Source organism: Microcaecilia unicolor, chromosome 2 (genome assembly GCF_901765095.1).
Source record: "Microcaecilia unicolor chromosome 2, aMicUni1.1, whole genome shotgun sequence".
NCBI lineage: Eukaryota > Metazoa > Chordata > Amphibia > Gymnophiona > Siphonopidae > Microcaecilia > Microcaecilia unicolor.
In genome coordinates, this window is record NC_044032.1 from 356,296,805 (window position 1) to 356,318,845 (window position 22,041).

A 22,041-nucleotide genomic window follows, 5' to 3' on the forward strand; every position below is an offset into this window, starting at 1 on the left:
GCTCCTGCCTTTCTGGTGTTGCCCTCAAAATGCCACCCCTAGTGGTAGCACAGCGGTAGCATTAGTTCTTTACTATAGAATATCAACAACCTGCGATAGAGATATCACAGTTGGCGACTTGTGTGGTAAATCAAGGTGCAGTAAACAAAAAACACTAACAAACAATCCCCGCCTTTTACGACACCTTGATAAATTCCCCTTAGTGTCCTACTCACAGCAAATCTACAGATGAAGTCTGTGTGCTTTCCAGAAAGTAGCCTGTGTTAGATCTATATGGAACTTTTTGTATGCGTTTACTGTTACATCCAAGCATTCATAGGGACTAAAAGAGTGACTATATTACTTTGTGTACTGAGAGACACGAATAGAAGAGTACAGCCTACTCATGACCTACTCTATTAAGTGAAAAATATCACAGCTGTCATCAAGATGGCAACCAAATACTGATCAATATTCTGCAAGTCAAGAGAACAACGGAAGCACCAGTCTACCCTTTTCAGGATCTAATGATCAGAATACACATCTTTGAGGCTTGCATTTGCCAATAAGGTTTTGCCAAAATTAATGTATGGTAACTGCAAAACCTCTGCAACAATTGCAGGAGCATTTTTGGAAGGGCTCCTGTGCAAGTAATGGAGAAACAAATTTGCTATGGCACGTTAACTGTACAGCATGCAACATGTAATACAGTTAGCTACATCTCTTGAGGTGGTGTTAGGTGCTCTGCCCTATATGCCACATCAACAGTGAATGCTTGGTAATACATTATCCGCCCAGATATTTTCCCACTTTATATAGCTAATGCAGTTAACAGATAGACCTCTAAAAAGTGTTGAGGAACTTTCATGGGCAAATAAAAAGTCTTGGAAAAGATTCCAAGAAACAATGAGATCAATATCCTTGCGCTACAGAAAATTCATGCTTCCAATAAAAAACGCCAATACATAATCACTAGTTATAGGATAGCCACAAACTACTACCTAGCCATTCACTGGCAATATGAGTAAAGACAAAACACTTAAAAAATGAACTCTTTACCATGTATCTGGGACATTTCTCCTACACAACAAGTTAGTTTGGGGCCCTTTTACAAAGGTGTGCCAAAAAATGGGCTGCGCTAGTGTAGGCGCACATTTTGGGCACACGCACATCCATTTTTCAGCACACTGTAAAAAAGGCCTTTTTTTACATTTTTGCCTAAAATGGAAGCGCAGCAAAATAAAAATTGGCATGCGTCCATTTTGGGTCCGAAACCTTACCGCCAGCCATTGACTTAGCGGTAACCGTGTGGTAATTGTGTATGTGCGTAGAATGACGATTACCGCCCGGTTTCTGCCACACGCCAAAAATGAAATTACTGCAAGGGCCATGCGGTAGCCAGCCAGTAACTCAAAATCGACGCACAACCTATGTGGCTTAGTAAAAAGGGCCCCTTAGTTACTACATTTTGAAGATACTTTAACACATACATACACTACTGTGCATAACACTGATGGGAATTTAGGGTAACGTAGAAAGACTTGTGTATCAACTGATATGTAATGCAAAGCTCCACCTATTTAGGTCTTAGTTTTCACAATGAGCCAGTATAACCCAGAGATGAGAAAGTAAGCACCAATAGAGAATCTTTTAACATTATTTTAAGATGTTTATGTAAAACTGTATTGCCATTTTTGAAAGTGCTATTAGCAGGTTCTCTTGTGACCACTGTGCACAACACATTAAGAAAAACACTTGCCAGGTTCTCTGAAAAATCAACATCTATGAGTCTTCTAAACGACAGAAGCCATTTCAAATTAACCTTCCCCATCCTATATTGCTAGGCGACTGTACTGGAAAATTCATTCCGAGACCAGGTCTCCCATTCATTACAGTTCTGCTTTCCAGGGCATGGCAATTTACTAGCTATACGTGCAAGGCACAATGAAAGCATTTGAAATACATAAGTACATAAGTAATGCCATACTGGGAAAAGACCAAGGGTCCATCGAGCCCAGCATCCTGTCCACGACAGCGGCCAATCCAGGCCAAGGCCACCTGGCAAGCTTCCCAAACGTACAAACATTCTATACATGTTATTCCTGGAATTGTGGATTTTTCCCAAGTCCATTTAGTAGCGGTTTATGGACTTGGAAAAAGTCATTTTGAGACCAGGTTTTGCACTCATTTTCAATTTTGTTTTCCAGGGCATGGCCATTTACTGGCTATACCTGCAAGGCATGATGAAAGCATTTAAAATGTGTTGCATACAAGTTTACATTGCAAACAAATCTTGCCCATGGAACTAGATGTCTTTCAGTTCGTTTAACACATGCATGGATTATCCATTAACCGTGCTAGCTACCATTTTACAACAAATGCAATATAGGTTCCATTAGCTGGACCTACACAAGCTTTCCTGTGCATCCCTTAATTCTATGTGTCTTGCACTCTGTTCTGAAGCTGTGCTTTGTTAATAGGTGCATGCAACACATTTTAAATGCTTTCATCATGCCTTGCAGGTATAGCCAGTAAATGGCCATGCCCTGGAAAACAAAATTGAAAATGAGTGCAAGACCTGGTCTCAAAATGACTTTTTCCAGGATGGTCACCTAACAAAGGATGGGGAAGGTTAATTGAAATGGCTTCCATGGTTTAGAAAATCACAGATGTTGATTTTTGATTTTTCAGATAACCTGGCAAGTCTATTGTTCTTAATGTGTTATGTACAATGGTCACAAGAAAACCTTTTAATAGCACTTTCTGCAAAGAACATTGTCAAATGCACAGCGATATAGAAGAGTTTGATGGGTGCACAATTTTCTTCAAAGAGTGGAACTATTTGACAAAATGGACTAGTTTCTAACTTGTAAATATGTATGACAAAATACAGCCATGAACGATGATATCCAAAGTGCAGCCTATCCATAAAGAGCAGTACAAAAACTCTATAAGCAATCTCCAACATACCCACCCAAAGTACACTTTATGTGGAGCAAGAAGCTGCTAAATAAGTATTGTGCTTTGGCAGCTGGCTGTGGAAAGATTTTATATGAATAAAATTCATATAAACATATAAAAATTACATTCAAGATTACAGATGTGACAAACACCTGAATAGCCATCCAAGTGCCTAACGGATTAAATCCTGTCCACTAGCTACATCAATTCCTTTACCATTCCATAAAAACCTTCCTATTCTTCTACTGCCCATGTATGTTAAACAGGTTTCACATTCTCTTTTATACCATTATGCTTTTTGTCACTCAAAATCATGAACTGAGGAAGAAAAACAAAAGCCTTAGTAAGGCAGGCCCAAAATCTTTCCTAGTCCGTACTTATGCTGCATTAAAATAACTCCTCTTTGTTAATATTATTTGTGCGCCTCTGAAATAGGCAATTTGATGGCAGAGGAAATGTTAGTCTTAAAAATACAGCAAAGAGTGCACACAGCCCTAGCATGACAATCAATGCCTTCTACCCACCATTGTTCTCTCGCCTTGTTTCGGTTGGGTTCAGAAAGGGTACTTTAGTTTCTCTGCTGGGTTTCTCCTAGAACCAGGTATCTATTGCTCATTACCAACTAGACCATTTTTCACAGGTGTGAAAGAAAAATCAAATCTGGAGCTGGGCAAGATTATCTTTTTCTTACAGTAACAAACCTAGGTTACTACCATCCCTACCGGCATTCAAACTAGCCACATATAAATGAAATTATTTATGAAGCAAGACTTACAAAAGATGTGACAATAGTTTTACAGAAACTATCTGGTTATTTAGAGAAATGTACAGCATTAATTAGGACTATTTTAACAATATTTTTCTTGTAGTGTATTGATGTGGATAGTCCTGTTCAATATGAGCAAAGGGCAGAACACCAAACAAGACAAAGAATACACAAAATGAAGGTAGACCAATATAGTTCCAATACAGGGATGTTTAAGTCAGTCAATCAACCCAAAACAGCTAAGTAAAAATGACTTGATGCAGTCCTGCATTTCGGTGCCACATGTGCCTGCCTTAAGAGTCAAATTACCTAAAAAGTTAGTACAAGGTCGACAAATCAAAGCATCCAAGAAAAAGTTCATCAATGTGTAAAACTACGGACATAAAACCAAAAGTATGTGCAGCAAGTACTCACAATGTAAAAAAACAGCAAGTCTCCAAGACAACTGTGATTATTGTATATACACAGTAAACCAATATTGCACAAGTCACATAGAAGTGGCATGGAGTAGTAGCCTAATGGTTATAACAGCCAGCTGAGAACCAGTTCAAATCCCACTGTGGCTCCTTGTGACCTTGGGCAAGCCACTTAAAAAGAAAAACAAGAACTGCATAACTTGGGGCTTTGAGTATGTAAGCGGCTCAGTTTGCAATCTACATGTATCAATGCCAGATTTCACAAAACTGGATATTAGGGCCATAACGAATATTCATATTTGATTCGGCCCCAAACAGTGCCCCAAAATACATTAGTCATATTCATCTGAATAGTGATTTAAATTTGAATACGAATAATCCAGGGATCTACTGTGCTAAATCCTACTGAAATAAACACGATCTCCATTTCACGTTGCTTCTTTTATTATTGATGTTGATGCTCAATGCTCATTATTCTTATTCAACAAAATATTTTTCATTATTCTTATTCAGCCGAATAGTAAAATATGCTATACAGTAAGGCTCTAGGGATATCTAAGGAAGCCAAGCCCCCAGAACACTGAATTTTGGATTTTTGATGTGGTTTAACATCAGGGTGGTACACACAATTGTCTTTTTAATCACTCCTCTAAAGTCTAAAGTCCAAATAAGCAATTAGCTAACATCTGTTAGAACATATATGTTGATGTACAATTACAAAAAAAGTTATACATGCATACTTCTCAGGCCCACCCAAACTTTATGATACACCTCACCAATAAGCCCTAAGGCAAGTTACACTAGTCAAATATTATCCCTCTATATATTCCTTTCCATAATAAGGTATGCAATACAAAAATATTTCAAAACATTCTGCAGACTAATACAAGGTAAATATTCCATTGCTAAACTAACATACATTACTGTTTCAATCAGCTAAAACATTTCTGAAAGAACAAAGCCTCACGAGAGTTACCATGCCTTACTGCAAGAAATTTAACATGTGATAGTTGCAAAACTAACATGGCAATTGTTAGGAGGGGACACGTCCAGCATATTCTTTGCACATCCCACATTAAATGTCCACAGCATATGGTATTCTCGTCTTCTGGTCTCAACTACTGCCTCCCATTTAGGATATACTACATGGACCAGAACATCTGTTGGTTAGCATGCGATATCTGCCACATGCGAACTGCAGTACAGTCTCCACACGCATTCTCCACGCATGCCCCACCCCCAAAACAAAATTCCTTTAACCCAAGAATTAGCACTAACTGTACAAATAATGCAAAACCAGCTACCATGTTTGTGCATTACCTGTTGCCATGCACTTTACCAGGTTAACAGCCTACTGCAGTTTAGTAAAAAGGATCCTAATTGCAACCTCTTTGCTTTATACTTAGGAAGTCCATAGTAAAGCTCATTACCGTAATCTAGCTTTGATGTAATAAAAGAGCAGGTTATCAAAACAGCCAAATGTTTGGGATCTAGCAAAGACCGTCAATGTCTCATCAATCTTCAACTGGCAAAAGATGCCCACACAACTGAAAAAATTTTCTCTGAATTCTAATTCATTATCAAGCTAAACACCCAAGTTTTACACTTAGGTTTTTCCACTTAAGCTAATAAGATGTAGTGTTGGTGTTGGCAAGAGAACCACAGATACGGCTAGATTCAGTAAATGCCACCTACAAAATCAGCTCTGAACCCCCCCCCCCCCCCCCCCCCCACCGCTTAAGCGGTATTCTATAAGCCACGCCTGAAGATCGGTAATGCTTAAACATTAGGGTTCTGTATGTATAAATTTAGGCACCACCATTTGCACCAATGAAAATGTAGTGCGAATGCCTGTTCCTAAATTTACATGCAGAGCACCTTTTATTATATAATTCTGCCCGTAACTGAAAACCATGCCCCTATTCCACTCCAAAACACCCATTACTGTCCCCTTTCCACGCCCTCTTTTTCGAGCCATGCGTTAATACCCTATTAAATCTAATTAATGCCAATTGCTGGTTAAGCCAAATTGGCACTAATTGGCTCGTTACTCAATTAAATTGTGCATGCAAATCGCATGCAATTTTTGGCGACCTTTGCAGAATCAGGGGGATAATGGGTTTTGTCTACATTAAATTTTAATTCCATTTTTTTTTTAAGTACATGGATAGCTCCACTAGACACTTGGTTCAAGAAAATACCTTAGGTGCTTTGATCTTTTCCTACTTTGATCTACATGCTGGATAGGATCTGCATACAAATTACATGAAATCACAAAACCATCAATGTCTACAAATCTGACCAAATTAAGGAATAACAAGGATAATATTGAACCCTGTGGAAGTCCACATAGAGCACAACCGTTTTGGATAATTTTCCACCCTAATAAACCTTTTGAGAACATCAAATCAGAGACGAGATGACCCACTTTATCCAAATTAGTTATTCAAAGGCGGGCATTAATCTCTCTAGTAACAACTGCTAATTTGTAGTATCAGATCTAAGAGTATCAAAAGCATATCCTGACCTTTATCTGGACTGAGTCTAATATCATTCACTAGTAATACTACAACTGTCCCAGTGCTCTGATTCTTCCGAAAACAAGACAGATGGATACTCATCCCTTCAAGATATTCAAACATTTACTTGTATACAACTCTCTCTCAAGCATATTCATTAGGGCTATCCTGAAAAGCTCACTGATTGCCCCCTCAAGGGCTGGGAGTGAAAACGAAGGCTTACGCAGACTGGACTCAAAAACAGAAATAGAATCGTTTCTTGGTAGCTCCCTTCCTCTCAACAAACCCCACTCCCCCCCCCCCCCCACAATTTTTCAAACAAAATACAAAAAAACAACATTAAGCATTTGCTCTTTGCATTATTTTGTGGATTCCTTGTATGTCATTGTGTAATATAGCTGCTCAAATTTTCATGTTAAAATTGTTCTACTTTTCTAAGTGAAAATGGAATATGCAACACAGAAAATATGGCATGAGAAAATTAGCAGTGTGATGTTCAGTATGAGGTTTATATATTTGATAATATCACTGAACAATTCATTTTCAGGTGGCTGTAACTGAGGATTAAAAAAACATTCTATCCAGGAAACTGTGGATGTGATGAAGCATTTTCTAATTTATACTTAAAAAAATAAAAGGACAATTTCATTTTTTTGGGAGGAGGGATATACTGCATCACATTACAAATTTTCAGATAGAAAAATAATCAGAATAAAACAGTTACAAAATAAGCATCAATTCACTAGTAATGAAATAATAAATTTAAAGATATTAAAAAGAATGCACACAGAAGGGAGGATAATCTATCTATATAATTCACAACCCCAACGTTCCAAATGAAGCCACCACCAGAAGCGTCGAGATCAGTTTTCCCCACCGGAAGTTGAGGCGTCGAGATAGCTGCTTTCCCCATCAGTGTGTGCCCCGCCCTCACGTCACTACGTGATGACGACGAGGGCGGAGCACTGACACTGGACAAAACGGAGCGCCAGCACCAATGAAGACATAACTGCTCACTTACACTGCAGCACCGACAACACGAACAGCGCTGACAGAAGAAATCCATTATGATGGCCATGCTCCTGCTCTGCGTATGTGAGTCACCCCCCCCCCCCCCCCAAAAAAAAAAGCTAGCACCTGTTTCATTGCTCTGAGAAACGGGCCTTCTTTACTAGAGTTATAATAACTAGGCAAAAAAGCTCACGTATTGCCTTTATAAAATAGGCCAAACGTATGTGCCCTTATCAAATTACCCCACCAGAAAGTCTTTATAACTGCTCTAAGCCATGCACATACGACTTGTTTAAATTGCAAGGATATGTGCATATTTTGCAACTTTGCCTAGCCTCCACTCCTGGGCATGCCTCTATACCAGTGGTTCCCAAACCTGGTCCTGGAGGTACCTCAGCCAGTCAGGTTTTCAGGATATCCACAATGAATATTCATGAGAAAGATTTGTAAGCACTGCCTCCACTGCAGGTAAATCTCTCTCATGAATATTCATTGCGTTTATCCTGAAAACCTGATTGGCCGGGGTGCCTCCAGGATCAGGTTTGGGAACCACTGGCCTGTACTACAAAAACGTATTTGCTTTTGCCTACCAGACAATTTTATAAGATTCTACTTGAGCATATAAAACACTATTCTACCTTCTTAAGTCACTTAGGGGGTCTTTTACTAAGCCACAGTAGCGTTTTTAGCTTGTGGTAGAAATCAGCTGGCGGTAAACGCTCATAATGGACCAAGCAGCAAAACAAACAAACAAAAAAACCATGTAAAATCTGTACTGCTATTTTTTTTTTCTTCTTTTCCTTTTGATTAAACATTCTCTATGCTTATTCCAGGCATCATGAAAATCAGATAGTTTTTGGTCTCACCACCTATCCTGGTAAGCTATTCCATATATCATACTTTCTGCCAAAAATAAGCAAAAAATATTTCCTTATCTTGCTTTATATCTATTCTCACGCCTATACACTGCTTTTCTACTTCAAAGGACAACCTAAAGCAGTTTTACTAATTCACAAGGTAATAAACAAATACATTAACATATGCAGAACAAAAGCCTGCTTTCCTTTTCAACTCAAGGATATAGCCAAGGCCAAACTAGAATGAGAGCCACTAAGAAGGGAACCTCAGAGCTGTCCCATGACACAGAAGCACTCCTTTAGACAGGGTGGCTCAACGTGTCATGAGAATGACATGAACTGTCACATGGCCTGTCTTTTCAACATGACCTAGGGTCCTAGGTTGATGTCTGCTGACTTTATATATAGGTGAACCCTTCACCTGTTGGTTGACAGATATGCAAAAACCTAAGTCAAGTCTATCCAAATCACAGTGAATTCCAACTGAAGTGATGGGTTCAGCATCCAAACAGTATGCACATGGATTCATCCACTGCTGCCCGATATCAGTCAATTATCTTCTCATTCTCAAGTCTATATTTATGGAAGTTATGCCTCAAGAGGAGGAGATCTCATCAATGACTTGTTCAGAGACATTAACCTCTCTTTTGTGTCTTGTTTACTGGTGGCACCTCTTTCTTAAGCACCCTAGTTTTACTCTGGCTCTTGCCACTGCCCTGTAATACTGTGTTCAAACTTTGAGATATTTCTTGACTGGCGTAATCTACTCATGTACTACTTTTACATTTTTATACTCCAAATGAAAGAGTCTACAGTCCCTTAGATTAAAATAACCCCTTAGCTGACAAATTATAGACCATTCCTCAACACTTCTAAATCTCTTATCTTTTCTTCTTCATTCTACTATTGACCATAATCATTGTTTGCACAAATATAAACATTTATTCTAGCCTCTTTGTACTATCACATATAACAATATTTAATAAAGTCTGACCCAGGACTAACCCCTGAGGCACTCTACTGGTAACTCCTTCATCCCCTTTCCCTTATTGCTTTTTCAGTTTACCACTAGCTTCTCTTCCTTATCATAGAACCAGTTTCTACCTCACTTTGCCACATTAGGACCCACTCCCAAGACTGTGCAGCTTATTCTCAAACCTCCCGTGAACCACAAACACACACATACACCTCTGATCAGTCACCCTGTCAAATAAATTGATTAAATCTGTTTAACATGTTCTCCCTCTGGTAAAACTAGGTTGCCCTGAATCCAACAGATTACAGGATACACTACACTATGAAAGGAAAAGGAGATAGGATTTGATATACTGCCTTTCTGTGGTTACAGTCAAAGTGCTTTACATATTATATACAGGTACATAATTTGTACCTGGGGCAATGGAGGCTTAGGTGACTTGTCCAGACTCACAAGGTGCTGCAGTGGAAATCAAACCCAGTCCCCCTGGTTCACAGGCCACTGCACTAACCATTAAGCTACTCCTCCACTCCACTGACTCCACAGAAAGCATTTATCCACCATTAAAGATCAGAATAACTGCCCTGTAGTTATCAGCCTTCTTCTTACTCACATGTTTATGACGAGAGATACCTGTTCATTTTTGGTCTGCTGAAACTACCTCATTTCTAAAGACTGACTTACCTCATCTATCAGTGGAGCACTCAGCTAGATCCCTTGATATCACTTTGTTTACTGATACTAAGGGAGAGGTATTTCTCTCTACCAAATATATTCCTATCATTAATCATCATCATTTCCACTGTGCACACAAGATGAATTCAGTGCTATACGGATCTGTGATTCTTCTCCAACCATTGTTAGTGGACAATGAACAAAGTATTTGTTCAATATTTCTGTTATCCCTGTCACTCATCTTATCTCTCTCCTTTTCAGCTATCTTACAATCCTGCTTCTTCATTTTTTACGTTCACTAATAGAGCTTTAAAAAGTCATCATCTTACTATGCTCTCCTCCATTTGTGCCTTTTGTTTCCTAACTACCTTACCTGCTGCCCTCAACCATTCAAGTTATTTTTAGAAAGTCCTTGTAAAAGAGAGAGAGAGAAAAAAAAAAAAAAAAAGAACAGTTTATGCGAAAGTCTTACCCCTCCCTCTGTGCAAAGGAGGCTGATGCATGGGTGTGCTGTTGTGAAAATGGAGAAAGCCACAGACCACTGCTGAAGCATCTGAAGCACAGATGCGCCTGTGTCCAGGAAAAGTAGCCCCATTGGGGTATTGCGGAAAGGGAATAACCCAAGTGTGGTCACAGCACCTGAAGCAAATCACTGCTAGACAGGCCTGAGCGGGCCAGGAAGAAAAGCCTTTGTGGATCTAGGCTCAAGATCAGATGGAATGACCAAGACTGGTGATCTCTGTGGTTCAAAGAGGGGGTGGGGAGTGGAACACAAGATCAAACCCCACTGCAGACTTTCAGATGAGAAAATGATAAAAAAGACTCAGGGCCAGATTCAATAAATGGACACCCAATGTTAGCCGCCGTTATGACCCATAATAAGCTAGTATTCTGTCAAGAGTGCTCTGTGCAGTGCACCCTTTACAGAATACTAGCTTGGCGCAAGCAGTATTTATGCCTGCCAAAAGCTGGTGTAAATGTTCATGCTCAACTGATGGCAGTAAGATCATGACTAATTTCTGGGAATGCCCCCTTTTGAGTTGCATGTCTAGGTGCACGTGCTATAGAATAGGGCATAGGGCAAATCTGTACATAACTCCTAATTAAGTGCTTAACACTAACAGCTGATTCGTTTATGCATGGATCTGGGATCCGTGCCCAAATTTGGGCAACCTACACAGAATTTGGGAGTTAATGCTTGGCTAGGAGACAGACAGGCGAGACCAATGCTGGAGTTCAGCGCAAACTGCAGTTGGGAGAAAAATGTCCAACCCCAAGGAGGACAACTTTTCTACTTGTTCTGTTGAGATCCTTTCTACTTTTTCATTGCCCTTAATCCTTTAAGATTTGTTTCCCTTATGATAGCTCCTTTTAAGTTGGTCCATTTTTGTTTTTATTTCACCTAGATCTTTCTAACCTGGGAGGTCTTTTCTACAATGCTTAATCTAATTTATCCTTGAAATCCAGGACCTACCTCTGCCCTTGATCTTGCATTCTGTGAACACTGGTGCTAGGGAAGCTACTACTATATTAGAAATATTAAGCCCCTTTGTGTAAGTGCCTAAGGTCTAGTACTACTATATGAGCTCCATAATCAGTTTACTTCTATATATGTTTATGGAAACACTTCTACAGCTCTATACTGAAGACTGAATCCTGATGAATGACACCATGGAGCTTATTTTCAAAACATATGGACATCTTAAAATGCTCAAATAGATGTCCACATGCCTGAAACGTCCAAATCCTGATTTTGTAAAGGAAGAAAAGGGTTGTCAGACACTGAGTATGTCCAGACAGCAAGTGAGACTAGGGAAGAAATGTCCAAATCTAAAAAAGGATGTTAGACCTGTTTCAGTCAAATCCAGGGTACAAAAGGGTGCTCTGATTGAGCAGCTGACCACTGGACAGAGTAAGACATGACACCTCCTTAATCCCCCAGTGGTTGCCCCCTGAAAGAGAACACTGAAAGGGGATTCCAAGCTCTAGGTCAGTTTCAGGTACCATAGGCATCCTTAGCAAAGCACACAGTCAGTCCGAGGACTAACCTAGTGGTTAGTGCAGGGGACTGTAAATCACAGGACACAGGTTCAAACCTCACTTTAACTCTTTTTTTTTTTGTTTTTTTTAATTGTGAGCCCTCTAGAAACAGAAAAATATCTATGATACCTAAATATACTACCTGCAAGCCTGAAGGCTACTGCACTGGTGTACATTCACACCAGTTCCTGAAGGGTTCACAATTTCAAATCCCACTTTTTGTACCTGGGTCCCTTGGTTTTAAGTCTACTGCACTGACCACTAAGCTGCCCTCCTCCCCTCCCCTCCCCGCTCTGCAGGGACCTCTGTATGGCCATTCTTTCAAAATGCTGACAGATGTCCTTGTCCCTGCTTTTTTGCCATATGTTTGACATTACAGTTTGTAAAATGGCTATTCATAATGGAAGTCCATCTCAAGCTTTTTTTGAACAGGAAATACATGTAAGGTGGACATTCTTTTTGGATGTTATGAGCTGGATGTCCTTTCAAAAATGACCCTCCACAGCTCACAAGTTTCCAACCTCTGAAAATTCAACAGTTTTTCCTTATTCAAAAATCACAAACCGCATTCAGTTTGGATACTGCCACATACATCTTGATATAAGAAATGGTCTCACTGTGGGGCTGTGCTACCAGCCCTAACATCAATGCTAATGTGCTGTCTTGGAAGGCAGAAAACCAGTCAGGTTTTCAGGATACCCCAAATGGATATGCATACAGTGGAGGCAGTGAATGCAAATCTCTCATGAACACACATTAGGAAGCCCTCCAAGACAGCAACTTGGCACCCCTGATGTAGAGGAGTACAAAATAGTACAGTGTTATCTTAAGAATAAGATTCCTACAAAACCTGTTCTGTAGCGAGATGTAACCAGTGGGAGAATGGCTGGTCAACCTAAAAGGAGGTAGGGCGATTTATATCCCAGTCCAATCCTAACCTTCTAAATAAAACAGCAATCATGTAAATATCTACAGTGGTAGGTTACAAAAGCTACCAAAAGTCATAGAATTTGCAGAAAATATGCAATTTTAATAGATGCAAATAAAGCTAGAACCATAAGCTCACAAGACCTCTATCTTTTTTACATTTTACTACAGTGGGCATGGGCAGTTACTTCTTATTGAAGACATTAATTCAATCCCAATAGATTGTGGGGCCGAGCATCCAAGTTATAAAATGAGAGCACTTAACAACAAAATCAAGAGACAGCAAAAACACCATCTGAAGGACATATGGCCATTGTAAAAGCAACTTAAAAATATTTTTGAAGTGGAATTCTAGAGATGCTATGCAATAAAGATTCAGAACACTGCAGTACTGTACAAGTTATCAACCATGCGATCTCAAGGTTGATCTGTCAATGGCAGTATTCCAAATAAGCCATTTGGTTTCAAAATATCATTAATTGGAAGGCACAGAGACCACCGATACTATTTTTAAAAAGTAATGCTCAGTTGTTGAAATAACAAAACTTTCAGACTCCTGCAATTGGTGTGTTTATCTTATGACTTTTTTTTTCTGGTACATCTCTACATATTGGCAATGAACACACCACAGTAGCAACAGGTCCAAAAAAATATGGATATACCAGAATCTGGTATAGGTGCATGTTAGGGTGTGAATGTGTTTGTACATATATCTGTACATTGCAGATAGGATATTCTGCAATTCTGTCCTTTAATTAGAGCTTTATCGTGTCAGGAGAAACTTTGAGTATATCAGCAATCAGAAACAAAATATATAATAAGCAAAAGAGAAAAAAAAAAAGACATCTTTTCATTTTATCCCATTGATGTGGAATATGTAACCAAGAGAAATGAGATAAATATATGATTTACAAAGTTCCCTAAACTATAGATAAACCACTGCTTTTAACACTTAAGGCCCCGTTTACTAAGATGCATTAGCGTTTTTAGCGCATGCATGCTAAAAATTAGCGCACGCCAACATTAGATACACCCATAGGAATATATGGATGTCTCTAGCATTGGTAAGTACTAAAACGCTAGCGTACCTACAGCTCGGCTTAGTAAACAGAGCCTTTAAAGTTACTACTAACGAGAACAGTTTGTAGTACTAACTTTCATACTGGGATCTAATTTTAGCTTTTATTATTTTAATTTGCAATATATATATATATATATATATATAATATTAATTTTATATATTGTATTTTTCAGATGATTTTTTCATCACCTAGAGTTCTTTGTAAAGTTAGGCAACATATAAATTGGAACAAATAAATAAAACAAATATATGTACCATAACCACTCACACTAATGTGCATCAACATACATACTTGGTCCCCACTTAAGTGCTGTTGGTAACCCATTCAATTTCTGTTCACATTATTAAGTGCAAGAGTGCAGCCAGAATAGCTTATGATTTGCAGAGTGAAATACAGTCCTAAATATTTTATAGGACAACCATGTAATGTAATCTAAGATTAAATATAAATATCTCTGCATACAGAATACACATATTTATGAACTTAGGTTTATAACAGGCCTTCTAACAGGTTCAGATAAGTTCAATGAAAATTACACTTTCAAAACGCAATAACAATTCATGTAACAGGCAATAATAACCAGAATCCTGATGCCAAACTATTTTCATAAAACACAGACTACCACTTTCATTTTATAGCAGAAAGTCCAATGACTTTCATTAAGAGGAATAATGACTGCCAGTGATAAAACTGCTTTCCACCTTCTCTTCTGAAAGACACCATTACCCTCTCTTCAGGGAAATACCTCCACTACAAGTCTTATTGCCAGTCCATGGAGCCTGTGTACTACGTTTTGGTCCCAAACACACAAAAACATTAGTACATAGGTCCACGTTTGCCATATCTCTAAAGAGATTCAAAACATGTTCTCTTTTTTTCTTAAGCCAACGAAAAGATAGATTAAAAATAGTGATGGCAAAAGTAATGTTTTCAGAATACTAAAAAAATGTTAAAAATCATATAAAACTGAATTAAAAGAAATAGCTTTGTAAGTGTGTATAGCATACATATGTCCACTAAAATACCTATCTATACACACACAAATACCCTACATAGAGATGAATCTGGGCACCTATGTGAAAATACATACTTACATAAAGTAAGCTACACACGATTCCTTCCAGATCTGTGCCTTTTGGCATGTTGCAGGTCTCTTAAGTCTTCGGCTGTGTGTTTCTGGAATCATTTTTTGCATTCTAGTGAATCTCTCTTCAGTCATTTCATATATGTCAGTGTGCAACGTTACTGCCGCAAGTCCTGAAAACAATTTCAAGTATTTCTGGAATTGCTTTTGTTTGTTTGTTTGTTTTTTGACGTCTACGTTTCATGAAACCTGACATACTCCTTGGTGACAGTCTTTAGGAGGTTGGTGATCTTCCAGGAGATGCTGTCTGATGCTCAACTGTTCAACAGCCTCACACAGATGATATCAACAACAGTGTATCACATCTACAGCTTAGCAAAAGCTTAAAAGTATGCACGCTCATAATTGCAATTTATTACTGCACACAAAATGAGCAGAAACCCTTTTCAAGCCAACTTTAGTGAGGGTCTTCTCGCATTTTGTGACTGGGACAAACATGCTTAGCAGAAAGTACCTTACTGTGTCCTGCAAGACTAACCCCACAGAACCAAATGATTTAATTCCATGATAAGTTCTTTCCTCTACTTTTTTGGGTTATTTGTATACTTTTTATTTCTTATAAACACCCAATTCCCCACTGTATAACCAAACCCTCCCCATCCCATCACCATCTTACCTGAATCTAGTGTTTCCAGTAGATCCAGGACAGAGGTGAATAAACAGAAGATCACTAGATAGCTTAGAGCATCCTGAAGGACCATCATCCACAGTCAGGTAGCTGAAATGTGCTTCTGTTATTTACAAAATGTAAAGTGCATTATTACTTCATTACAGAATGGACAGCAGACTTACTGCCTGGACCATGTAGCATTAAACACGGAGGCAAGGGCTTTCATACAAAATTCTACCATGAGAACCAATGGTTCAGAAGGTTCTCCATTCTCCCCCCCCCCCCCCCCCCCCCCCAAGAACCATATCTTTTTTTTTTTTTGGCCATGCTCTTTAGTGCAAATAAGCTTGAGTTTCATTGTCTCCTATTTAAGGAATGTAGCAATATTAAGACAAAGAAAAAAAGGGAAACTGGATGCATTTTCCTAATATAAAGGGAACCCATCTCTGCATACTTGCAAAATATTACCTTAGTTATCAACTGCTAGAAACACAATGCCAACAGTAATGAGGAAGCTATTTCCAGATGTAAAAAAATGGCTGATATTGGGGATTACATCTGAAGGTCATCTGCTCTTTTCACATCATGATGCGCATATACAATTTTCTAAACTTCTATAAAAATATGACAGACAGTGCTTTAGTAATATCATACGCAGCTATTAATCTTCCTCTTAACAGGTGCTATGAACTTTCATTTTTTGACAATAGAAAAAAATTGCATGATCTTTGTTGAAAATACAATATTTGGAAAATAACTATGCGAAAAGTAAAAGAGGAAGCAAAAGGCATAATTGAGGATAATATTGCAACTTGACAGAAAAAAAAACATCAGAACACTTTCAACAGATAAAAAGTTCAGTTTGTTGCTCTTAGGGTGGATCGGGTGGATCAGTCAAGCTGGCAATTTGCTAGACTAAGAGGCAAAGCACTTAGACTTACAAAGCTCCATAGGTTACTATGGGGCTTATTTTCAAAGCACTTAGGCTTACAAAGCTCCATAGGTTACTATGGGGCTTATTTTCAAAGCACTTAGGCTTACAAAGCTCCATAGGTTACTATGGGGCTTATTTTCAAAGCACTTAGGCTTACAAAGCTCCATAGGTTACTATGGGGCTTATTTTCAAAGCACTTAGGCTTACAAAGTTCCATAGGTTACTATGGGGCTTATTTTCAAAGCACTTAGGCTTACAAAGCTCCATAGGTTACTATGGAACTTTGTAAGTCTAAGTGCTTTGAAAATACACCTCATAGTAATCTATGGAACTCTGTAAGTCTAAGTGCTTTGAAAATGAGCCCCCGAGTCTATTTTCAGATAAAAGAAAAATATTAGTCAAGCTATTTCCTTAGCTAAAGAAAACAAGGAATTCAAGATCATCTGTACTATGCATACTAGCAAGGGACAAGTCCTTTCTGTACTGACATATGCAGACAGATCATACTGGAAAAAATGTAAAACCATGTAAACATTTAAAAGGGCTATAAAAGAACTATTGACATTAATATTCCCAGTCTTCTGTGGTTACTACATATATATATATTCTTCATTACTGCAGGCATTGTGATTGCCAAAATTTAGCAATATGATTAGCCTACACAAATACTTCATTAAATGTAACTTGCCATGTAGTCTAACATGCATTAACTATGTAGTACATAAGGATATTTAGTCAAGACACTCAGTACTTCAGCTCCCAACATGTATTATGAAGCCTTATACCAAAACTTGGAACTGGCAACTGTCATGACCCAAATGGTTGGCTAATACAATAAGTATCCTAGTGAAATAATTTGCACTTATAGAATATGTTAAAGGTCTACCTCTGTTCTGATAGTGGTTGCTTCACCATTAATACGTGAAAAAAATGGTGAAATTAACAGAAAGCAATATAGTTTTATAGAGCGTGATCAAATATTGAGTTTAAAAAAAGTTGCTCCATTTATAGAAGCTTCTTTAAGGGGGTACGTATTTAGAAAGGAGAGAAACCCAGTTGGTTAATGAGCATCACTGGTGGCTCAGTACAACTGGATAGGCTAGCGAACAAGCTCTTGTTAAACCTCGCTGGCTATTTTATTAGCTTATTAATTTGAGTGACATATATGGACATAAAAGGATGTGCCCAAGGCATCCCCATCTCTTGGAAAGATCGGACACACTTATTAATCAATGTGATTGGATACACTGTTACATACACACAGCTGACTAAATAGGGTTTTTTTTCTTTCTGGGCATTACGGAGATCTCAGTAGCCAGCAAACACCAATTTTAAACGCCTGTCTTAAACCAGTCAATAACATACTGTAGATATGATGCATTTTTGCTAAATAGGTAATTCACTTTCAGGTTTCAAATGCCCTATTATTTAGCTTAACAGTGTAAAGGAACTGTGTTGTTCTGGATAACCTGTCCAGTAAGCAGATTAGCCCACAACTTCAGTATAAAGTATGTGCACAAGTCGACATGTGCACACTACTGTAGTGCAATGCAATCCTTACCTAAAATACTTAAATGCTCAATTTTTGTGCTGATCCTAAGCATACTCCTATAGTTTTCAGATCAGTTGAAGCAGCTGACATGTTTAGCTCAGAGGAAGTCTGATATACTGTTCAGAGGGACTGCAATGTGTTATAGGTCTTTTTAAAAATATCCAACCTCTTGGAACATAATACCTGGAGGTATTACCAGACATAGGCAAAGGGGCAAAAAATAAAACAAACAAAGAGGAAAACTTAACCACTAACAGTAGTACTGCTGGCCACCTAACAATTTTGCCAGTTGGTTTTCATTAGGTGATGACAATTCCAACCTAATCAGCACATTCTTGCTCTTCACTGTCTCCTCGAACCTCCATTCTCTTTTCTTTATGGCTGTTGTAAATCCTCCTCATTTCTTCCTCATACTTAAGAAAATTGTCACCGAACCTTGTCCACACTTTGTAGGGGACAGTGATGGTATTACGGTAGGGTGGTCTGACCTCACTGACCTTCAGGAAGACACCATACCTGTTGGAACCCACATCAAAGTAAAACCTTTTGTTGTCCACTCTGAAAGAGCTGCCCTCAGGTAGCTCAGGGGGCTCCTCTCCAATACTGCCTCCTCCTCCTCCTCCTGCTCCCCCTGCCCTCCTTTCCTCCATGTCCCCTTCCCCATAATCTTCAATCAGCTGCACCAGTGCGTCCCTGAATTCAATCATGCCCTGGGCTGGCAACACAATTGTTTGTTCCTGCCCCAGGCCATGACCAAAGTAGCCCATCAGACCGGGTCCCCGGCTCACGGTCTGGCGTATCCTCAGGAAACGGCCTCGTTGGTTCTCCTTCAGGTCTAGGTAGTACTTTCTGTTTTCCCTCTCAATGGATTCTGTTTTCAGCACACTGGGACCTGGCTCCTCAGAAGCTGCTGAACCAGGTGGGGATGGAGGTTGGCGAGATGGCCGCTGCAGCCTCCTATTGGCCTCCTGCCCTGAACTGCTGCCAGTCCCCCGCAGGCCTAGACGCGCATAGTGCTCAATGAAGTCCCCAAGGCGGTCACGGAGCTGTGCAGCTACAGCCAAGGAGAGAGTGAGCTTGCTCTTACGTACACCACTATCCTGCCGGCCCCGGCCCAACCACACCTCTGCGATCTTCAGAAAGCGGCCACGGGCACTTTGCTTCACATCCAGGTAGAAGCGTTTGCGCTGAATGTCCACACGCTTGGAGGCCAGCTCCAGGATCTCTGGGCCTGCTGGGCCTGGATAACCTCCGCCACTGGGGCTGCTGTAGTGTTGCTGCTGAGAATACCCGCTGCCACTGCTCCTGCTACCGCCACCAGGCCCTGCATTCCTGCCGCCTCTCCCTCTCTCCATCATCCCTTCTCTTCCTATTCCAGTGTCTGTACACTTTGTTTTCAATGAACTGCAAATAACACACAAAAAAAAGAAAATATAAGATTATATATTTTTTAAATATAGTATGATATATATATATGGCAGATACAAATCAAGGTAAGGTATACACAAGAAGTAGCACATATGAGTTTATCTTGTTGGGCAGACTAGATGGACTGTGCAGGTCTTTTTCTGCCATCATCTACTATGTTACTATGTTTTTATATAGATAGATCCCTATAAATATCTATAGATCTATACAGATATAGATCTATATCCATCTACCTATATATATATATACACACACACACACACACACACACATACATACAGAGACACAGATTATCACCACCGAACTAAACGGAATTACACGTGATCTTGGCTGGAGACATTTCTTCTCCGATTATGAACAGAGGCCATAAGGAATTTACCTCCAATAGTAGTAAAGTGCACTATGGGGGTTCCCCTCTTTCCTTCCCGCTGCCCAATACTCTAAGTGGGTGCCTGTTTGCTTACCCCTTCTGATTACCCTAGATGAATAAACCTCAAAGAAAAATGTGTGTGCATTTAAGTGTTTCTTTTCACTTACTTTTGTATATGACGCTGTAATTTCAAGACGTCCACCAGCTAAGGAAAGACAAAACAGGACAGCACACCGATCCCGATAATTACGGTTGAGGGCCGTGAAAGCAGCAGCACCGGGTCAGTAGTAACAGCAAATAACTATGAGGCAGGCCTGCTCCTGGTCAGAAGCAGGAAACCGGTGCTTGGGCCTCGGGAGTGAGCACCGGCGCCATCAATTATTCGCCGCCGGAGACGAAGGGTCAAACAGCACCGCTCAAGGAGGGAACAGCCGAAAGCAACTCCTGCAGCAAGCAAGAGAGAGCACGAGCATTCGGCAGCAGTGAGCACTGAGCAGGAGAAAAGGAAAAGAAAAAAAAAAGAGAGAGAGAAACAGAGAGAACCCGGTAGGGTCAAGAGTTACATGATTAAAAGTCCGGAGGGGAACTGAGGCGGATAGTGCTGCCGTGAAAAGGGTCCCCCCAGTTGCTGTTTCCGATGGTGACTGACTGAGGTTTGACGAGAAGACTAGAAGCAGATGCTCATGGGAACAGGGGCCCTATGTACGGCGGAGGAAGGAGAATGGACTTTTATTTTACGGCCACAGAGAGGCCAAATTACCCGGCTGGGGACCACTTGGCCAGTCCTGGTTTTTAACTTAAATCCCAAAGGAGCGTGGGATTTATACTGCCCGATCCTTCCCATGGAAATCAGTGCTGCAGCAGGATGGGGTGGTCAGTACAACTACTATCCAAAATCTCCAACCCGGAAATGGATAAGTTGGGCATCTCTGCGAGCAAGTTGTAGGACGCAGGGACTGCAAGGGTTAATCTTCCTGACCGATGCTGACAGTGGGGTGGGGTGGGGCGGGGCTCAGTACGCGGCACCGTGACGTCATCAGAAAACGGAAGCTATGGATAGAGGGCGGGGGGAAGTGGAGGGGAATCAGGGGATGGTTTTAAAGGGCCAGGAGGACCGAGCCGGAGAGGAAGCGACCCGTCCTCTATTATTATTATTATTATTACCATTACCATTTGTATAGCGCTACCAGATGCACGCAGCGCTGAACCTGCTCAAAAGAGCTTACAATCTAAGTAATACAGACAAACAAGACAGTTACGGGTGAGGGAAGTAATGGGTGAGAAGGGAGGAAGGGACAAGGGGAGGGCAATTGTGACTAGGAGCTAAAAGCAGCAGTGAAAAGGTGGGATTTCAGCATAGATTTGAAAACAGGTAGAGATGGAGCTAGACGTATAGGTACAGGAAGTCTATTCCAGGCATAAGGTGCTGCGAGAGAAAAGGAGCAAAGCCTGGAATTAGCAGTGGAGGAGAAGGAGGACGACAAGAGAGACTTGTCCAGTGAGCGGAGTTCACGGGGAGGAATGTAGGGAGAGATGAGAGAGCGGAGATGTAATGGGGGGCTGCAGAGTGGATGCATTTAAAGGTCAGTACGAGAAGTTTAAACTGAATGCGGAAGCGGACAGGGAGCCAGTGAAGTGACTTGAGGAGCGGGCTAGTATGGGTATAACGATTCTGGCGGAAAACAAGTCGCGCCGCAGAATTTTGGACAGATTGGAGAGGAGAGAGATGGCTGAGCGGAAGACCAGTGAGAAGTAAATTGCAATAGTCCAAGCGAGAGGCGACAAGGGTGTGGA

At 40.1% G+C, this 22,041-nt stretch overlaps 1 protein-coding gene across 1 annotated transcript; it reads right to left on the reverse strand.

Moving 5' to 3' along the window:
• Nucleotides 1-17,263: 17,263 nt before the first annotated feature.
• On the reverse strand, nucleotides 17,264-20,786 carry PURG (purine rich element binding protein G). The gene is made up of 2 exons (XM_030192467.1): nucleotides 20,415-20,786; nucleotides 17,264-19,853 (listed from the first exon to the last, which is right to left on the reverse strand). Exon 2 carries the CDS (start codon nucleotides 19,805-19,807, stop codon nucleotides 18,770-18,772), a length of 1,038 nt encoding a protein of 345 aa, XP_030048327.1. The 5' UTR covers nucleotides 19,808-19,853; nucleotides 20,415-20,786; the 3' UTR covers nucleotides 17,264-18,769.
• Nucleotides 20,787-22,041: the final 1,255 nt, after the last annotated feature.

What these genes read in the sequence shown, in the direction of transcription:
- PURG (XM_030192467.1), bottom strand. Translation starts at nt 19,807, where the DNA reads ATGATGGAGAGAGGGAGAGGCGGCAGGAATGCAGGGCCTGGTGGCGGT.